Here is a 19,916-nt window from a genome sequence, read left to right on the forward strand (position 1 = left end):
TATATATATATATATATATTATAAAAGGCGACGTTGCGTCGTCGTTGTCGACGACGTCGTCGAGGCGACGCGATGTCGCCTTATATATATATATATATATATATATATATATATATATATATAAACGAGGCGACGTCACGTCGCCTCGGCGACGTTGCCCCGTGTGGGAGTAGGAAAAGGCCACGTCGCCAAGGCGATATGACGTCGCCTTTTAAAAAAAATATATAAATATATATATATATATACCTCTCGATATGCAATTTCGTACCGTACCGAGCGAACGTCGAAACTCTGGTACGATACGAAATTGCATACCTTGGGTATATTGTTGAGAATGTATGAAGCTCCAAACTTTTGGATATATCATGTTAATGTTCTTGATTTTAATGTGGATTTTCCTTTATTGTATTTCATTTTGTTGTTGTCTCACCAAACTATTGCTGTTTATGTTTAATTATATGAAGGTTTGCATGTGAAATTTGGTGCCAATGTGAATCAGTGCATGTGCATGCTTGCTTGTGTGTGTTGTATTTAATTATACCATGCAGGTATATATCATTATATGTATACGTGAAATATGTATCTGAAGTTCTGAACCCATGGAGTACTTTCACTTTTATTTAGAATGTTTCTTTCTGAAATTGTGATATTCTCTTTTTATATAACTGTAAAAATGTAATACAGGGTTGCAGCCTTCGGAACACGGAATACGTTGTTGGGGCAGTTATTTTTACTGGCCATGAAACAAAAGTTTGTGTTCTTAAGCCCCCATTCTAAACAATTCCTTTTCTTCTTTTGGTTGTCTTGTTCTCTAAAGAGTTAGGTTAACTGTTCTGCATATTAGTTATGGCTTCTACCTTCACATGACAGGTTATGATGAATTCTATGAGTGTTCCTTCTAAAAGAAGCACATTGGAAAGGAAATTGGATAAACTTATACTTACCCTTTTTGGTGGATTGTTCTTGATGTGTCTGATTGGAGCCATTGGAAGGTGATGTTAGACTTTTACTTAAGCTGCTTTATTGCTCTCTGCTATGTTATCATATGGCATCAAGTATCTCGAACGTATTAATATGATCCATAAACAAAACTAGAGTGATAATTTAAATGACATTACACTTGCTGGTGGTCAAATGATAAATGAATCTCATTTCTGAGCAAAAGTTTGTTGCAGTACATATTGTAATACTTGTAAGCAAAATGTTAAAAGGCATTTCGTAGAGCCTTTTGCCAACAGTCAGTAATTGACTACTTAAGTAGGTCATATATCACCACAAAAAGAACCCATCACTTCGTGGGTATTTTATAGGTGGAATATTCTTTCTAAGCAATACTAATCTGTTGGGTTAAGTGTAAATCTAATAAATAGATTAGAAAGCTATGGTGTGGATTATGGAATATCCATCTTGACAAGCTATTTAATAGACATATATTTGTTAAGATGTCTATGACAAGGGCTATAGGTTAGTTGGTAGAGTATCTCGTTTACACATGCACCAATGCTTTTCAAGGGAGCCCATAATGCAATGGACATAATTGATCATATATGGAGAAATCGATGTCTTACTCCATAGGTTTTAGGGAACAAGAGAACAATAGCCTGAGAAATATTTGGTTTGGTTTGATTCAATTGCCAAATCAAATAGAACCTGCCATTGATTTCATAGTTGATACGGTAAATCAGTGATTTAAAAAGGCGCTCGGGCGAGGTGAGGCCCGAGCGCCTCGCTTCACTTCCAGGTGGCACGCTTCAAAGAGGCACCGCTTGGGAGCTCGCCCGAGCCCAGGCGCTAGGCACTTCGGGCGAGCGCCTGGGTTAAACCAGGCGACCGAACCAGGATTTTAGGTCTGGTTCGGTCTCTGGTGGTTAGTTGGTTCAATCGAACCAACTAAAATCGATATCAGCTATCGCTGCCCAACCCTAACCCTGCTCGTTGCCGCTCCCGTTGCTCGCAGTGATTTAAAAAGCACTAGGCGTCAAAAGGCGCCAAGGTCCAAACACGCCCGAGGCGCTAGGCGCTCGCCTGAGCGAAGCGAGGCGCTAAAATATAAAAATATATAATATAATTAATAAATATAATTATTTAAAATTTTAAATAAAAATATGCTATTAAATTAAGAAAGTCATTTTAAAATTCAAATAAACTTAATATTAAGAGTATACTGTGACGGAGAAACGAGGAAGCAGCGGCGAGTGGCAGCAGTGGCGAGCGGGAAAGGGAAAGGGAGCAGGAGGCGCGAGCAACGGGAGGGCTCGCGGGAGGCGCGAGCAGCGGGAGGGCTCGCGGGAGTCGCGAGCAACGGGAGGGCTCGCGCGAAGCAACGGCGAGTGGCGGCAGCGGCAGCGAGAAAGGGAGCGGGAGGCGCGAGTAGCGGGAGGGCTCGCGGGAGGCGCGAGCAGCGGGAAGGCTCGCGGGAGTCGCGAGCAGCGGGAAGGCTCGCAGGAGGGCTCGTGAGAGGTGCGAGCAGCGGGAGGGCTCGCGGGAGGTGCGAGCAACGGGAGGCGCGAGCAGCGGGAGGGCTCGCGGGAGGCGCGAGCAACGACAGCGGCAAGCAGCGGCAGCGGGAGCAGGAGCGACGAGCAGCGAGATCGGGATCGAGAGCGGCAACGACTTTTTACGTTGTGTTGTCGAGTTAAGAAAACAATACAAAAAGTTTGTGTTGTCGAGATGATAATGTTGAGATGGATATGTGGTGTTGCTAGGAAAGATAGAAAATAAATACTTTTATTCGTGAGCAACTAAGTATCTATTCAGTAGAGGATAAGATGAGAAAAAATAGTTTAAAATGGTATGGGCATGCGTTGAGGAGATCTCCAGATGCGATAATCGGAAAAGGTGAAATAATTAATCTTAGTGATACAAGGAGTGAAAGAAGAAGACCTAAAATGACTTTAATAGAAACTATAAATAAAGATTTAACTATCCTGAATTTAATTAAGTATATGACTTTTTACGGATCTCAATGGTAGCAAAAGATTCATATAATCGACCTCAAATAGTTTGGACTTATGGTTTTGTTGTTATTGTTGTTGTGTAATCATATGTTTAGATATATACTTTATTTATTAGCCTACTTTTTTGTTAAATAAATAATTTAATAGCAATTTTTTGTATATACCAGCTATTTGTCAACTTATTATGAACCTTCACTTACAAGTCTACAAGAAGCTTGTTCATGAGCCTGGAAGTGATTTTATTCATGAGTTTATGAGCGGGAGGTAGCTAGAGCCATTTAAACCATTTTCAAGCTTGACTACTTGAAAAATTGAGCCCTTGAATTAGTCTCAAGCTTAGTTCTTTAACCTTGAGCTTGAGCCTAATTCATAAGCTTGGCTGCTTGCATACAAGGTCAAGTGAACCTTTCAAGAGCCGAGTACTTAGCTGCTTGCAAAGAACTGACTCGTTTGCAACCTTATAGCTATGGTCCTTGGATTAATAAAAGAAACTTATGCAACACTAGAACTTCTTATCTATTGATCTTCATTTTATTTCTTTGGCCTTTATTGTGATCAAGAATGAGTGGCATAGGTGAGAAGTTTTAACAATTTTTTGCTAAAATACAATTATTCACAGTATTTATATAATAACTGAAATATATTGCTTTCAGGCAATTTTTGATCGTTTAGATTGCAAGAGAAATAAGATGCTACCAGAAAAAAAAAAAAAGAAACACAGATAGCATGATCAGACTTTAGTTTTGGCCATCCACATGTTGTTGTTAGGTTGGAAGTTGAACTTTGATTAGAGTGCAGTATTTAAATATCTGTTTATTTATGACTATTGACAGATTTTAATTGTCTGATGTGTTTTAGCGGAATTTTTATCAATCGCAAATACTACTACCTTGGGCTTTTTGGAGACGTGGAGGATCAATTTAATCCTAACAATAGATTCGTGGTAACTGCCTGAAAGAATTTAAGCACAATAAATGTTCTATATGATAAATTGTTGCAGTGAATCTTTTATCCTTTTTGTAGGTTGCTATTCTGACAATGTTCACATTAATAACATTATACTCAACTATCATCCCTATTTCTCTCTATGTCTCAATTGAGGTGGGATCTCCTTTTTTACTGCAATCAGCATTTGAGAATATTTATATTACCTAATATAACTAGCTTTTTCATGTGATTTTTTTCATTTTCAGATGATTAAGTTCATTCAATGTACTCAGTTTATCAATAAAGATTTGCATATGTATCATGCTGAAAGTAACACCCCTGCATTAGCACGGACATCCAATCTGAATGAGGAACTTGGGCAGGTATGCTTACATTGTTTTATTGTTGTTTGGTTTATCTAGCTAATATTTATTTGTTATTTCGTAACCTGATATAGATATATTTAGATGAGCTTGGATACATGAACATTGATGAACTTTAAAGTTTTATATCAAGTATGAAATAATTATACTCCATGTATCACTTTCAATTAATTATAATCCATCATCATATTTACAATGAGCAGTGATGCGCATTATGTTATTACTCACGTGGCATTAGCATTGATGCAACTGTGTTACCACTTTTGGTACACTAATTTGTTTTCAGGTACATAAAGTTTGGTATGTCTACCTTAGATGTTTTAGTAGGTGATGTAAGTTGCGGTCAGTCAGGCCATGCTTTTGTTAACAGCCTAGGCCTTCGTATTTTTGATTCGTTATGTAAGAACATGAACAGAAAAGGGTTTATCACAATCATGGCCACAAAATTATATGTGAATAAGTTATATTGCAGTTGGGTCTATATTGTCATAAAAAACAGCAGTGTACTGTTATGACTTGTGACCTTCAAAAAGTGTAGTACAATTGTTGTTTGTCTGCCATAACATAATAAAGCAGGGAAGGGGAGGTAGAAGGCTAAGGAATTTGAGGTAAAAGAACAAGGATTTCTTTTATTTAATTATTAAGTCATGCAGCACTCTGTTTTGACAGCGGATATGGACTTTTATAGTTCAGTTTTTTCTGACTCTGGAATTGAATGAAATATAAGTTACCCATATTTTCAGTCAGATTAATTACTTACTCTTGATACTCCTGTAGTAACTAGTGATCTTTGAATAGCCACAAAATTTATGATGTGAATGTTCTCAAAACACCTGCCTAGAATCTTGATTCAACCATTCCTTTCTCAGATTGAACACAATTGAACTTAGCTGTTCTGTTCTGAATGTAAATCACATTAGTTCCTTTCTGTAGTGCAATTTGCTTTCTTATGATTTATGACAATCTAGTGTTCATCCTCTAGTGATGAATGCCAATGCTTGATCTTAGAACAATTAGTTTTTTGTAACCTGTTACTTCACTAACATTATCTTCGCTGTCAATATTGATGATGACTGATATTGAAAACTGATCTGCACAGTTTGATGGTGAATGTCATCCTTTCTTGCAAAACTTGGTTAATATTAAAATTTTTCTTGTAACCCAGACTGATTTGGAACTTCCTGTGATTGCTCATAATTAGGCACGAGAATTGCAATTCAATGCAATTCAAACAATAATAGAGATGCTTCAGGGAGACAATCACAGTTGTTCATGACATGGGATGTCTGTTAAATCATTCCAAAGAGTTTTGAGATTGTTTGGTCTTCAAACATGGACGACACTGCTGCTGCATTATTAGTTTTAGTAAAACATAAGAGCAAGGTTCTGAATACCGTACCATCAATCGGTGTACCGATCAGTTGTCGGTATGGTACGTACCGAGTTGTACCGAGCATGCCAACACATGAGACACTAAGGTGTAGCGATGTACCACCCATACTGGTCCTCTATCGGATTGGTATGTACCACCCATACTGAGTGGTATGGTATGGTATTGCAAATCATGCATTTGAGTAACAGAGAGAGATAGAACAAGAAAGTCAGAGGAGATGAACAGAAGGGGCTAAAGCTATTTAATAGATCTAAAATTCTGTCTTTCTTAAGAAAATGCACTTTATTTATTACAACTGGACATATATTTCTTTAATATTTTCGGAATCTAAATAAATACTGAGAGGGGAAGGAAGTTACTTTTTTTTTTTAATAAGGGAAGGAAGTTTCCCTATTAAGCCACCCAAACATACCAGTTAACTTCCCCCTAATTGAGAAAGTGTGAGCGAATCTAGATACTTCTATGTAATTTTTCTAATTTCAGAATAACAAAATATATATATTTTATTATTCATACATCCATGCATTTCCCCTTTTGACTTCAATTTAATTTTGCAGCTGATCTTTATTTGGTTGAATTTCTTGGTAAATCAACTAATTCTGTTGTGCACTTAGCTTTATAATTGCTGCATGCTTTTCTTTAGAAAATTTTATATCTTGGTATTAGCGATGAGAGAGGAAAGAGAAGAAAAAACAAGACTTATCGAGATCAGGCAATCACAAATTCTGAACTCTCCTGGGATTCGATTTAGTTTGAATCATCAACTTGGATTGAAATTGCTGAAATTTCAAAACTGCTGAAGCTGCCAAACATGCTTGTAAATTTCAGTAAAACCATAGGAATTGCCAAAATGATCAAAAGTCAAAACTGTTCTATACCTTATCAACTCGAAATATAACTTTTGTTGACTAGTTGTTCAATAAAAGTAATGCTCTGGATTCGGATTAGCTAAATTTGTAAAAGCTGAATACAAGTTACTGAAAACCCTGACATAACAAGGCTTCTGCATGTTCCAAACTATGAAAATTAAAGATTTTATAAAGAGGCCAAAACCAATATCAAAATTGATATTGAACCATTTATCTTTTGCTTTTGCAGGCTGTTGACTTATCTTTTTTTTTTGCTTCCACTCTATAGATATTGGGTTTGTTATCTGCTTTTCATGTTTTAATATCTCTTGGCAATTATTTTTCATCATACTTGAGTATGGAAATAGCTTAAGTGGTTCTCAACCACTTGACTGTTGCACCTTTAAGCTATTGCCTAATATCTGTCTGACTGCTCCTTTGATTTAGGAGTTCAAGCTAAACTTTTATAATGTCTACTCTACAAGATGAGACAAGTTGAAGCATACACCATGGTAATTGGATCTTATGTAAGGGTAGTCACAGCAGACAGATTACTGCAAAAGAAAGAAATAACTGAAATTTAAAATGAGAACAGAAGGCACAGGAAGGAAAAATGAGGGGAAACAACTGGCAATCATGCTAGATCCACCAAACCTTTTGCTTTCTGCTTATGTCCAGCATTGTCGAATAAAGAGATAAACGAGACTCCAACCTGCCTTTTCTTTTATTACTGCTTGAATAGATCACTGAAATGTAGGATGCAATTCTTACTTTAGATCTTCTATTATTAGCAACTGAAACAGAAATAACTAAAGTAGAACTAATATTTACCTGGTTCATTTATATCAAATTCGTATCTTTCCCTGATAAACATTATGGAAAATGAAGAGAACATACTCTGATTGGAATTTCCATGTCCTTTATGGATAGTTAGAACATAGGAAATTTTGCCTTGGTATGCAATGAAAGTCGAGATGCACCAGAATAAGCATAGCTAAATCATAATTATATTATAGCATTTAAATCATGTTGGTGAACACACAACAATATTTGACATACAAACAAACTTTCATTGCATTTTTATCCTATTCATTAGCTTCTTGACTGTTTATGATGCTAAATCTAAGTGATTTGTGGTGTAGGTGGAATACATATTTTCCGACAAAACAGGAACATTAACTAGAAACCTGATGGAGTTCTTCAAGTGTTCAATCGGTGGAGAGGCATATGGAACTGGTATTACCGAGATTGAAAAAGGACAAGCACAACGCACTGGAAAAAAAATGAATGAGGTATGTGTATGTCATTCTTGCGAGATGGCACTAGTAGCAATTACTTTGAAGCATTTAGAGTTCTAATTCAAGTTACTGATGCATATTTTCTTTATTTCTGCTTATAGGTTAATAGGTCAGAGTCGTCAGACACAGCAGTTCATGAGAAAGGTTTTAACTTTGATGATGCCAGGATTATGTGTGGTGCTTGGAGGAATGAGCGTGATCCTGAGATCTGCAAGGTAGATTCAAGGATCTTTACAAAGTTGTTCTTTTGGTATTTGGTTACAGAGAATTATTTTGATTGATTTTGTAAACCAAGTTCTGTTACATGAATGAGTTGTAGAATTTCTTGTCACATTAAAGTGGCCACTTCTTTACTTTTCCCATATGTATGATTCATCATTAAGGTTCTTTTTGTTTACCTTTATCTTTCTATTTTTGTGTACCCAGACCTTATTCACCATTAAGGATCTTTTTGTTAGTAATGTGTACCTATATCGGGGTATTTATTTTCCACCATCATCCAAATTTAGATTTTTGTGTATGATTAGTTTATTCAATAATATAAGTTAATCATTCTAACAATTGGTTGGAACATACTTTTGTACCTCTACTTCAAGCTAGTTCATATAATAAATTTTGTTTCCCTATTTGGATGGTAGTTCCCTTCTAATGTATTACGGATGCTTATTTAGTTTGATTTATTTGCAATGGAAAGTTGAACTTGGTGATTATTATATGACATGCTTTGACTTAGCTGTGGACATAAATCAGTTCTTGTGCTTTCATGTGTGGCAGTGTTGTTAGGATGAGTCTAAATACTAACATTTGATGCCTCTTAAAGAACAATTGAACTATCGAAGTGCAAACATCTAAAACCACGGTTCTAACTACTGTGGCAAATTGGCACATGTACCAGTCTTTTTCTGGCAGTTTCGTCCATTTCAGCCTTCTTTTCATTTAGGGTTCTCACTCATGGCCTCTCTATTTTTATTTATCGCCTGTGGCCTCCCTCCCTCCCTCCCTTCCTCTCTCTCCCTCTCTCTCTTGTTCAGCTTCCACCCTTCAATGCCGTACCACTTGCCACTGTTGGCCCTGGTACTCCTCTCCTCTAATCCACCTTTTCCCTCTATCTTCTCTTCATATCTAAAACCTTGGTTATGTGAATTGTCAGAATTGTAGGAAGGAGTAGATTCCTAACATATCCTAATTTGAAAGATTTTTCTGGTGATTCGGATTTTAATGGGTATATATGATCACAAAATTGGTACATTTTATATCAAATCCAAGATAAATATGGTTGGTGTAAGAAGGTCATCTGTCCAGCAAGCCTCTCTTCCCTCTGATATCTTGTATCTTGTAGCTAGCATCTTGGTGTGAATACATACGGAGACGTGCACAGAGAACAAGGAAAACAGGCATGGGGCAATTGGAAAAAACCAACTTAGGTGATAAAAAAAATATTTATATACTGTTGTTTTAATCATCACCTCACAAACAATTTCTAGCATCTGAAGATTATTTTGGGTTCATGGTGTGGGGATGATGTTTAAGGGGATTCTTAATTTGGGACGGTTTCAAGATCATCCCATATAGTGATGATTGGTAAGACTGATTAGTTGGATTACTGTCTAGTTGCCCTTTCAATGAGAAAAATAACATGGGAAGAAAAAAAAGAAAATCACTATAACAAATCAATAAAAAAAAGAATCCATAAAAAATATTTATAGAACTAGTTGAGACCATTTGGAACCTCATCAAAACCAGTGTTTTTAAAAGCGCCTAGGCACTAAAAGATGCTAAGGTCTCAAAACACTCGAGGTGCTAGGTGCTCGCCTTAGTGAAGCGAGATGCTCTAGAATATTAAAATATAAAAAAATATATTAACTAGTGCTAAACAGTTCCAAACAAGGATTAACCACTCTAAATAGCTTTAAAGAGGGACTAAGAACAGTTCTAAAGAGGGATTAACCAGTGCTAAACAACTCTAAAGAGGCATTGAGAAGAGGAGTAATTGGCTTGTAGAGGAAGGTGGGGAAGGAGAGGGCAACGACAGTGGAGGAAACTTCAAACGAAGGTGGCGGCGGCAAAGGAAGCTTCATACGAAGGCGATGTAGGTGGATGGAGCTTCGGATGAAGGCGTTGGTGGCAGAGGGAGCTTCAAATGAAGGCATCGGCAGTGGAGGGAGTTGTGCTGAAGGCAGCGACAGCAGAGGGAGCTTTGGATGAAGGCATCGGTGATGGAGGGAGATGTGTGCGAAGGCAGCGACAGCGGGGGGAGCTTTGAATGAAGGCGTTGGTGGTGGAGGGAGTTAAGGCAGTGGCGACGGAGGGAGTTGCGCACGAAAGCAGCGGTGGCGGACATAGGGTTTAGGGTTTCGAAGCTGATTTGAGTGTGCGGGGGGGGGGGGGGGGGGGGGGCGAGGAGGGGGCGTGGTTTATTGTTAGGGCTCTTCTCTTTAGTAGTTTTAGTTTCAGGAATCAGAGCCCTACTGGTCCTAGCTTGGATTGGTATAAGTTCGAGTTGTAGTAAGTGGGGAAGAGCCACAATAGGACGAGCAATCCTCATTGTGCTCAGGATGCACAACTATCGACATAGGACCAATATAGTTTCAAGTTATACCAACATACTATGCGTTGATATCTTGGTACATATCGTGCTCCAGATAAGACTGAGCACGAAATTACTGCTTGTATTTAACTGTATTGGATTGTATTGCAAACCTTGGTTTGAATTTTGCACGATTTTGCAAAGGATGCCTATGGTTTTAAAATACAACCTTAATTCTTCATGCTTATGTTGTTGGCATTTAGACGCTTATTTAATAATGTGCAACTCTTGATTAGAAAGTTGAAGTTGATCTTTGCATTAAATTAAGCCAAATATACCTAGTTTAGATCTGCCATGAATTTAGCCTGGATCTAGTTGGATTTTGGTTGGGACCTAGGTTGGTGGTTGCTAATTTGATGCAAATTTGGGCAGATTGGGTCAAGGTCCATGTAAACCGAGCTAGATTTATATTGATTTGTCCAAGATCTATGAAGAACTAGGCTAGGTTCAGGTGATCCCAGACTTGATTCTCATATATCTAGGCAAGTTCCATGCAGATTTGGATTAGACCCATGTAAATCTGGCTTGGATCTATATTTATTTGATCTATATCAACACTACAGGGATTTAAGGTCTGTAGGATTAACTAATGATATTTCTCTCAACAAATCTCAATGTTGCAGATGAATTTATATGGCCCGCAGCAAATCATTATGATATTTTTGTTTTTCATTAATTTTTGTGTATATCAACCTCTTCTCAAGTATAAATAATTATATAAAAATGTGGGAAATATGTGTAGCCTAATGCTGTTTTATGAGCATTTCTTTCTTTTTAGGTGAATAAAATTAGACTATATCTTTGGACTTGATCATTACATTTAGTTTACTACTACACTGTTTTGAAGTTGATCCTATTTCATGTGTAGGAATTTTTCAGATGTCTTGCTTTATGTCATACCGTTCTTCCAGAAGGTGATGAATCACCAGAAAAGATCACATATCAAGCTGCATCACCAGATGAGGCTGCTCTTGTAACTGCTGCAAAGAATTTTGGTTTCTTCTTTTGTAGGTAATATTAAGATTGTGTTTTTGTTTGGTTTTCCATCTTGGGTATAACATATTTAGCCTTTTGTCCCTTTTTAAAGTTAAAAAGTTTTAAAAACTAGTTCTTGTACCCATTCTGGAACCTATAACCTTATAGGACTGTACCAATATTGAAAATATTAAAAAACAATGTCAGTACTGGTCCATATATTCAGCATTCATTGGATTTAAATCCATGTTTAATTTTTTTTCTTTTTTGTTCTATTTCGACAGGCGTACACCAACTACCGTCATGGTACGTGAATCACATGTTGAAAGGATGGGAAATATACAGGATGTGTCCTATGAGATCCTAAATGTTCTTGAATTTAACAGGTAAGTTTAAGTTCAAGTTCTGACCTGAGTTATATCAAGGCATTTGCTATATATGCTTTTGGTTTTTGATAGCATGAGGAAGCGCCAATCGGTTGTGTGTCGCTATCCTAATGGAAGACTTGTCCTCTATTGTAAGGTAAGATTTTGGTCTTAAGACTTCTAGGCATACTATTGTACAAAGTTAATCCTAAGATAGTTAACTCTTAAGTTATAAATTATTCACAGGGTGCTGATACTGTTATATATGAAAGATTGGCCGATGCAAATCAAGATATTAAAAGATTAACCAGGGAGCACTTGGAGCAGTTTGGTTCTGCAGGTCTACGTACACTTTGCCTTGCCTATCGGGAATTAACAAATGACTTGTATGAAAAGTGGAATGAGAAATTTATTCAAGCCAAATCGTCTCTGAGAGATCGTGAGAAGAAACTTGATGAGGTGTGCTGGGTTGTGACTGTTCTCTTAAAACTGTGTTTGTGGACCAATTGTAGTTCTATGCTCCTTAGTATGTGTTTGTTGTGTTATACACATATTTCATTCATTGCACATCTGAATATCTGTTGTGTTATACACATAATTCATACATTGCACAAATCTGAATGCCTTTTCTCTTACTCATATTTAAGCTATTTGATTATATTGATAGCAGGAACAGTACTTTTTGAACAATAAACTTAACTATCTTAATTTGAAGTGTTTGTCCTGTTTTATTTTATTTGCTTGCCCTTGACTTTCCCTTTTATTTTATTTTATTTACCTGTATTATAGAGTTTTGTGTCTGTAAATTATGCAAGTTGAAAGGCACAAGAGAAAACACAAGTTTGACCCTTAAAAATAGAAATTTATTAAAACGTGTAAAAAGCTTACAACCAGCAACAGTTGCTGACAAAAGAGAGCTAGGAGTGAGGAAGACAAGGATATTCACCATGAATTCTGCACATGGAGTGACCCACTATTTGCCTGTTCTCTTGAATACTACCTGTTCATAGATGCTGAGATGGTTTATGATGTAATTTGACTTTCCAACGTTCCTTCTTAATTGCTTTTACCATGTTATAATGTCAGCATATTGGTGATATTTTGCCAAACACTTGGTATGATTGACTTAAGTGATATCTGCAACTGGATTTATTTGTTGGGAAGCTGAGTGGGTAAATGTATTCTGCAGCCAATGTGTAACTTTTCAATTTCTTTGTTATAGGTGGCAGAGCTGATTGAAATGGGTCTCATACTAATAGGATGCACTGCTATAGAAGATAAACTTCAAGATGGAGTTCCGGCTTGTATAGAAACTTTGTCTCAAGCTGGAATAAAAATCTGGGTGTTGACAGGAGATAAGATGGAGACTGCAATAAACATAGCATATGGTATGTCAAATATTATGTCATATAGGTCTGTGATTGCTTCACATCAAGAACTAGAGTGCTAAAAAATAATTGTAGCATCTTGTCGTATAGCTATTGATATTTCCATGTGAATGTATCATTGATTCTATTCTCAAGTTGAAAGCTTATTGAGTGATGCTATTCTCAAGTTGAAAGCTTATTGAGTGATGCCTATACTTGTGTGCAGCTTGCAATCTGATCAATAATGACATGAAGCAATTCATTATCACTTCGGAAACTGATGCAATTAGGGAGGCCGAGGACAAGGTACGATGAACTGGCCTGGATTCTTATAATACACTAACTTGAATAGTGTGCTATAAAAGCAGATTGTTGCTGATAGCCTCTAGCTCATGCATCAGGGCTACATAAACCAACTACTAAAGTTTCCCTTGAGTATAATTTATTTCTATACCTTTTCTTTAAGGTATATTTGTCTTAGGTACTTTGCAACTTCAAAGGCAAAAAAGTTGCTTTTGCTTTGGGGAAGTACTTAAGAACTCCTTATATAGGGTTAGATGCTCCTTACTACTCATGATAGAACTAATGATAAAACCATTGATGACATCAACACATTGACTATTACAATTTTGCCATCACCGCCACTTTTACCACTGCCTCCAGATATTAATCATCATTGTTGCTGCCACTGCCACTGGTGGCTATCAACACTGCCATCAGTAGCCATTGCCAATACCAACCACCACCATTTGGTCATAGCCACCATGGCTACTACTATTGCTATCACATTTTCCGTAGCCACCACCGTCACCATGATCACATCATTGCCAGTATTTCCACAATTATCATTATCACTACTACCATTATTGCTAGTATCCTACTGCTCTGTATCATCAGAACGATTAGTCTCCGAAAAAAATGACCATCACTGTACTATTAGTAGCAATAGGATCCTCGATAATATGGTGGCTACGAATATGACAAGCTCCGGTCTCTGTCTACATCGTAGAGGTTCTGTCACATCTGCTTGAAGTTATAAACTGCCTTCCCTTTCCCTTGTTTCTTGCGAGTATAAACGTTACGCATGGTTCCTCGAGTGATCTATATCTTGGATGGCATGCGTAAAATGCTTAGTCTATGTCTCACCATGAGGTTGAGTAGATGGAACCATTGATTTGTTGGCATGGATGCTAGCATCAGTCGAGGCATTACCGTCGACATTGTTGCTATCTCTACAAACCTTGTGAAGTGCTGACTGCAATGGAGAAGGTATCTCATCATCGGACTGAAATTGTTGCTCATTGATTCTTTCTAAGGGATCGATTGATGCTACTTCCTTTCCCTTTCCCTTCCCCTTCCCCTTCCCCTATGCACAATTGTGATTGTTTGGTGCTATGACCTCGACTAGATTGACTTGAGGTTGTCTGACCACCACGTTCTAAACGAGGGGATCTTCCTCCTTTTGCGAATATTATTCCTTTTCTTCTATAACCTCAGTGATAAAACGAGATGGATATGGGAACCTCCTACCTCATAAAGCAATGGAACTCTTAGGTTTTTGTTGCTTCAACCCATTCCAGCATCGATTGAGAATTTTCATTGTAGAATTGGATGTCAAAAGGATTGATCTTTGGCTCCTCTAGCTCTTTATCAAGCTCGACACCCCATAACCTTAGACGCATATTGTAGTGCACTTATGCCAGCTTCTCTAGGCGTATATATGATTGTCTAATTGCTACTAAAATTAAGATAAACACACTAATAATATAAAAAACACATCCAATTGGCCCTAGTTGGTTCTAAATATGCGGTGATTAGGTATAATTACCACTAAATAGACTCTAATAGTGAGGTAATGGCCCTAATGGTCCCTATAATATAAAGAATGCCACTAATCAACCTTAACATGGTTTCATTAGGCCTAATTACCCCTAAATTGACCGTAAAAGTAAGGTTATGACCCTAGTTGGCCTTAGATTTTGAAGAATGATACTAATCACCATTAACTAGTTAAAATTGGGAAAAAGAGTGCTAATATAAAGAGAAATACACTAATCACCCCTTTATATGCTGTGGTTTAGCCTAATTACCCCTAAATTGCTCCTAAAACTAAGGTAATGACACTAATTGGCACTGAATTATATAATGACACCAATCACCTTATTAGGCCCTAATTGCTCCTAATTTTCCCTCAAAAGTCAGACAATGGCCCTAATCGGCCCTAAAGGATTGCATTAATCAACATTAAATATCTATAATTAGGAAAAAAATATCTCTAATATCAAGAAAGATACACTAATCAAACCCTAACTACTCATACAAAGATATAAGTAAAGTCTAAACATGTCAAACTCTAACTAAAACATTGATGATAAATACCTTCAGTAGAAGAGATCTTCCACCAAATGTCAAGTTTGAACACTTAATCCCTCCAATTGAAGCTCTAAGCCTTCTAATCTCCGATTTGGAAGCTCAATTGAGAAAAAGAGCAAGGAAGAGTGAGAGAGAGGGGGAAACTTGTGTGAGTGAGAGGGAGTGAAAGAGGGGAGGGAGGAAGGTTAATCTTTGAACCAGGTCAAAATTTTCTGGCCCTAGATGTGTATCGATCGAGATCCAACCATTAATGACCGAAACATGTCAGTAATGGTCATTTTTCGACTGTTTTGCCCAGTTTTTGGGGTGTACTGCCCAGTACGCCCCTTGCCTCCTTTTTTCTGCATGAAATGGGGCGGTGCATGTGCCGATTGCCCATTGGACCGATACATACCACCTGTACTATACTGTATCGGGCGAAAAGTCAATCCTTGACTATCACCACCACCATGTTAGCCCATTGTTGTTGCCACAAGCATCTCTACTGCCATTGAAATACCAGTTCATCACCTTTGCTGTCATCATCACCATTGTCACCACTACCAACATAACCACCATTGCTATCACCACCATATCATTTCCATGGTTGCCACCATCTCGCCACTGAGCAATGTCATGACCACTATGACCAACATCAGCACCATCATCACTGCCACTGGATGCTATCACTATCAGGCCGCCAGTAAAAGCCATCACCAATGTTGATCGCTATTACCATCTACCACTGTCATTGTTATTACTAGTCCACAACAACTATCTGCCACTATTGCCACCTTTTTTGTCACCACCAAAACTAAACTACTATTTTCACCGCCATGGCTGCTACTTTTTTGTTATTGTAGCTGACACCACCTTTGCCACCACCATCGACAATCACCACCACTGTCATTTCATTGTCACCACCACAACAGGCCACCACCATTGGCGCCACCACATTGGTCAGTTCCATCAGAATCTTTGGCTTTCACTACTGCTATCAACTTACTGCAGCCCCCACCACTACATGCTGACATTGTCAACCCACTACCATCACCTCCCGAGAAGTTACTTTGTTATAACGACAACGACAAAGCCATAAGTCGGTCGACCACATGAATCTTTTACTGTCATTGAAATCTGTAAAATGTTATATGTTTAGTTAAGTTAAGAATATTTAAATTCTTATTTATAGTTTCTATTAAAGTTTTTTTAGGCTTTCCTCTATCTTTCTTTGTACCACTAATGATAATCATTTCATCACTTTTAACTACCTCATCCATAGGTTGATTCTCTCTCATTTTATCGTCTATAAAAGTGATACCTAATTATTCATGAATAAAAATATATATGGTAGCACAAAAGCAACTTACATAAAATATTTGTTTACTTGTATAAAATACTTTTAAAGCTAAAAAACTTTTATAACCAAATGTATATGGAAGCACAAAAGAAAAAGCCAGTTTTAAAGGGAGCATATGGCAGTACCATTATACCCATTCAGTTCTTTTCACTTAATCAAATGAAGTATGTTTCTGTTCCAAAAAATTGATTTAATTATACATATTGCTACTGCCAGGGTGACCCTGTGGAGATTGCACATATTATTAAAGACTCAGTGAATCATGATCTGAAACGATGCCTTGAAGAGGCTCAGCAGTACCTTCATATTTCTGGGCAGAAGTTGGCACTTATAATTGATGGCAAATGTTTAATGTATGCGCTGGATCCAAATTTACGTGTTAATCTGCTCAACTTAAGCTTGAATTGTAGTTCAGTAGTGTGCTGTCGTGTTTCTCCTCTTCAAAAGGCACAGGTAAAGTTTGGAAGTGTTCTTCTCATTTATGTTAAAACATTCTTTGCTGTTGACTTTTGTTGTTGGCAATAACAAGGGTAGTGCTAATTAATCATAAGGCCATGTATACATCACGAATGTTAAGTCCATTTTGCTCAGAATTTCAGTACTCCTTATATGTTAGGACTTAGGACTGGGTTGTTTCGTTTTCTGGACCATTTTTTGTTAAATTCCACTGCATTAGTTTGATATTGCTTCTGGTTGTAATCCCATTCTTTGTAATCCTCTTTTCAAATATCTAATTGAATCATTTCTTATCAGTCTTTTTTTGCTTTTCTAGTGTCTGAATCATTTTTTGCTTTTCAAATATCTAATTGAATCATTTTTTGCTTTTCTAGTGTCTGGACTTTGAATATTATCATATGTTTTATTTGGTTCAAAACCCAATTGTGCACATTTGTGGTGCTAGGTTACTAGCCTGGTAAAGAAAGGTGCCCGAAAAATTACCCTAAGTATAGGTGATGGTGCGAATGATGTAAGTATGATCCAGGCTGCTCATGTTGGTGTTGGCATAAGTGGTCTGGAAGGAATGCAAGCTGTAATGGCCAGTGATTTTGCCATTGCTCAGTTTCGTTTCCTTACTGATCTTCTTCTTGTACATGGAAGATGGTCGTATACCAGGTTATGTAAGGTTGGTTTTATTTCCTTGGTTCTACCCAAGCTGTTAAGGCTAATAAATCTCGAGTCTTATAGACTTCTCCTTGCAGGTTATCACATACTTTTTTTACAAGAATCTTACCTTTACATTGACCCAGTTTTGGTTCACCTTTCAAACTGGGTTCTCTGGTCAGAGATTTTATGATGACTGGTTTCAGTCATTATACAATGTCATTTTTACAGCACTTCCTGTGATCATCGTTGGACTGTTTGACAAGGTACTTGTGGCCTACCATGTGCTCTTTATAATCTTTTATCATTCTAGACATTGTCATGCCAAGTGAATCTATATGCAGTCTTTTAAACCGAGGTTTGCTACTGTCCAGGATGTGAGTGCTTCCTTGTCAAAGAAGTATCCAGAGCTCTACAAGGAAGGAATTAGAAACATGTTCTTCAAATGGAGAGTCGTGGCAGTATGGGCATTTTTTGCCTTGTACCATTCTTTGATCTTCTATTACTTCACGACTGCTGCAAGTCAGAATGGTCATAATTCTTCAGGGAAGATATTTGGTCTTTGGGATGTTAGTACTATGGCCTTCACTTGCGTTGTGGTGACTGTCAACTTGCGTCTTCTCATGGCATGCAATTCAATTACCAGGTGGCACCATCTGAGTATTTCAGGGAGCATTTTAGCCTGGTTTGTATTCATCTTCATATACTCTGGAGTAATGACCCCCTATGATAGACAAGTAAGTTCTCAGTCATCTTTCTTCACTAGCACTTGTTTATTTTGACTCTTATTAATTTGTTCATGTCACAGGAAAATATCTTCTTTGTCATATATGTGCTGATGAGTACATTTTTCTTCTATCTCACGCTTTTGCTTGTCCCCATTGTTGCACTTCTTGGTGATTTCTTATATCTGGGGTAAGACTTGTTTTATTAATTGCTATATATAGATATTGTTGTTAGAACACAAGTTCCTCAAAACAATTTCAGATTTTTTTTTAAAGGTAATTTCAATGATGAACTTTAAATTTAAATCGACTTGTAATTTTGTCCCGAATCTTCTCGGGCTATGATTCACATACGAAACACTGTCACAAGCCTCCAAATGTTTGCTTCTAGTTTCTACTGTTATTTATGTTCAATATGATTTTTATTAATTTAGACTACATTTTCAGAATCCAGAGATGGTTTTTCCCCTACAATTATCAAATTGTCCAAGAGATTCACAGACACGAGTTAGAAGGTACTAGCAGGACGGAGTTACTGGAAATTGGAAATCATCTAACACCAGATGAAGCAAGAAGCTACGCTATATCACGGCTTCCGAGAGAAAAGTCCAAGCACACTGGTTTTGCTTTTGACTCGCCCGGTTACGAGTCATTTTTCGCGTCACAGCAGGGTGTTTTTGCACCACAAAAGCCATGGGATGTAGCCCGTCGAGCCAGTACAAGGTCCAAAAGAACATCTCAAAGATAATTCTTTTTGTTTCATCCAATGTAGATTTGTTTGTCATCACTAGTTAAGAATGTAAATTAGCTGTGGGTTGTAGCTTTTTCATATTTCTTTTCACGGTTTTATTTCTCATTATCTATTTTCTCATACATCATTTTGTCTGGAAAACAAACATATATCCAATCGATTGCTTGTTCGAGGCTGAAGGATGTTAGGTTGACATATTTTCCCCCGGTATAGAATTCATATCATAATCATTTGATGGTAATGCACATTTGAGTGCTTTTTGTGCTGCTTTCTACTCGTAACCCTTTCTTTGATGCTGATCTACAATTTGATTTTGGTGGTGGAGAATCAAGATCGTTCGCCTCCAGCGGGTCGGGTTTGAGCTCTGGCTTCCGAGTCGGACGCTTCCTGGGACTAATCGCCTGCTCCTCGGGCTTCGGTTCCTGCACATAGGTCGGGGTCGAGAAGGGGCTCCCAACCTTGACTCCTCCGAAGATCTTGTTAGTGTTGAGTGGCCAGAGAGGGACCTCCTACCGAAAGTCCCCTTG

General features: G+C 37.5%; 1 protein-coding gene across 2 annotated transcripts in view; it reads left to right on the plus strand.

Moving 5' to 3' along the window:
• LOC135679006 (phospholipid-transporting ATPase 3-like) overlaps positions 1-19,568 on the plus strand; it is a 32,874-nt gene extending 13,306 nt beyond the window's left edge. For both annotated transcript variants that reach the window (XM_065192334.1, XM_065192335.1), the window contains exons 9-27: positions 685-750; positions 871-992; positions 3,816-3,900; positions 3,981-4,058; positions 4,151-4,267; positions 7,651-7,800; positions 7,908-8,021; positions 11,262-11,404; positions 11,653-11,754; positions 11,827-11,890; positions 11,980-12,192; positions 12,956-13,121; positions 13,327-13,406; positions 17,029-17,265; positions 17,714-17,935; positions 18,012-18,179; positions 18,288-18,650; positions 18,722-18,828; positions 19,086-19,568. In XM_065192334.1, the coding sequence (XP_065048406.1) occupies positions 685-750; positions 871-992; positions 3,816-3,900; positions 3,981-4,058; positions 4,151-4,267; positions 7,651-7,800; positions 7,908-8,021; positions 11,262-11,404; positions 11,653-11,754; positions 11,827-11,890; positions 11,980-12,192; positions 12,956-13,121; positions 13,327-13,406; positions 17,029-17,265; positions 17,714-17,935; positions 18,012-18,179; positions 18,288-18,650; positions 18,722-18,828; positions 19,086-19,386 (2,898 nt within the window). In that variant the 3' untranslated portion in view covers positions 19,387-19,568. The remainder of the gene's footprint in view (positions 1-684; positions 751-870; positions 993-3,815; positions 3,901-3,980; positions 4,059-4,150; positions 4,268-7,650; positions 7,801-7,907; positions 8,022-11,261; positions 11,405-11,652; positions 11,755-11,826; positions 11,891-11,979; positions 12,193-12,955; positions 13,122-13,326; positions 13,407-17,028; positions 17,266-17,713; positions 17,936-18,011; positions 18,180-18,287; positions 18,651-18,721; positions 18,829-19,085) is intronic.
• The last annotated feature ends 348 nt before the right edge of the window (positions 19,569-19,916 follow it).

This window comes from Musa acuminata, chromosome BXJ1-7, assembly GCF_036884655.1.
Source record: "Musa acuminata AAA Group cultivar baxijiao chromosome BXJ1-7, Cavendish_Baxijiao_AAA, whole genome shotgun sequence".
Classification (NCBI taxonomy): Eukaryota; Viridiplantae; Streptophyta; class Magnoliopsida; order Zingiberales; family Musaceae; genus Musa; species Musa acuminata.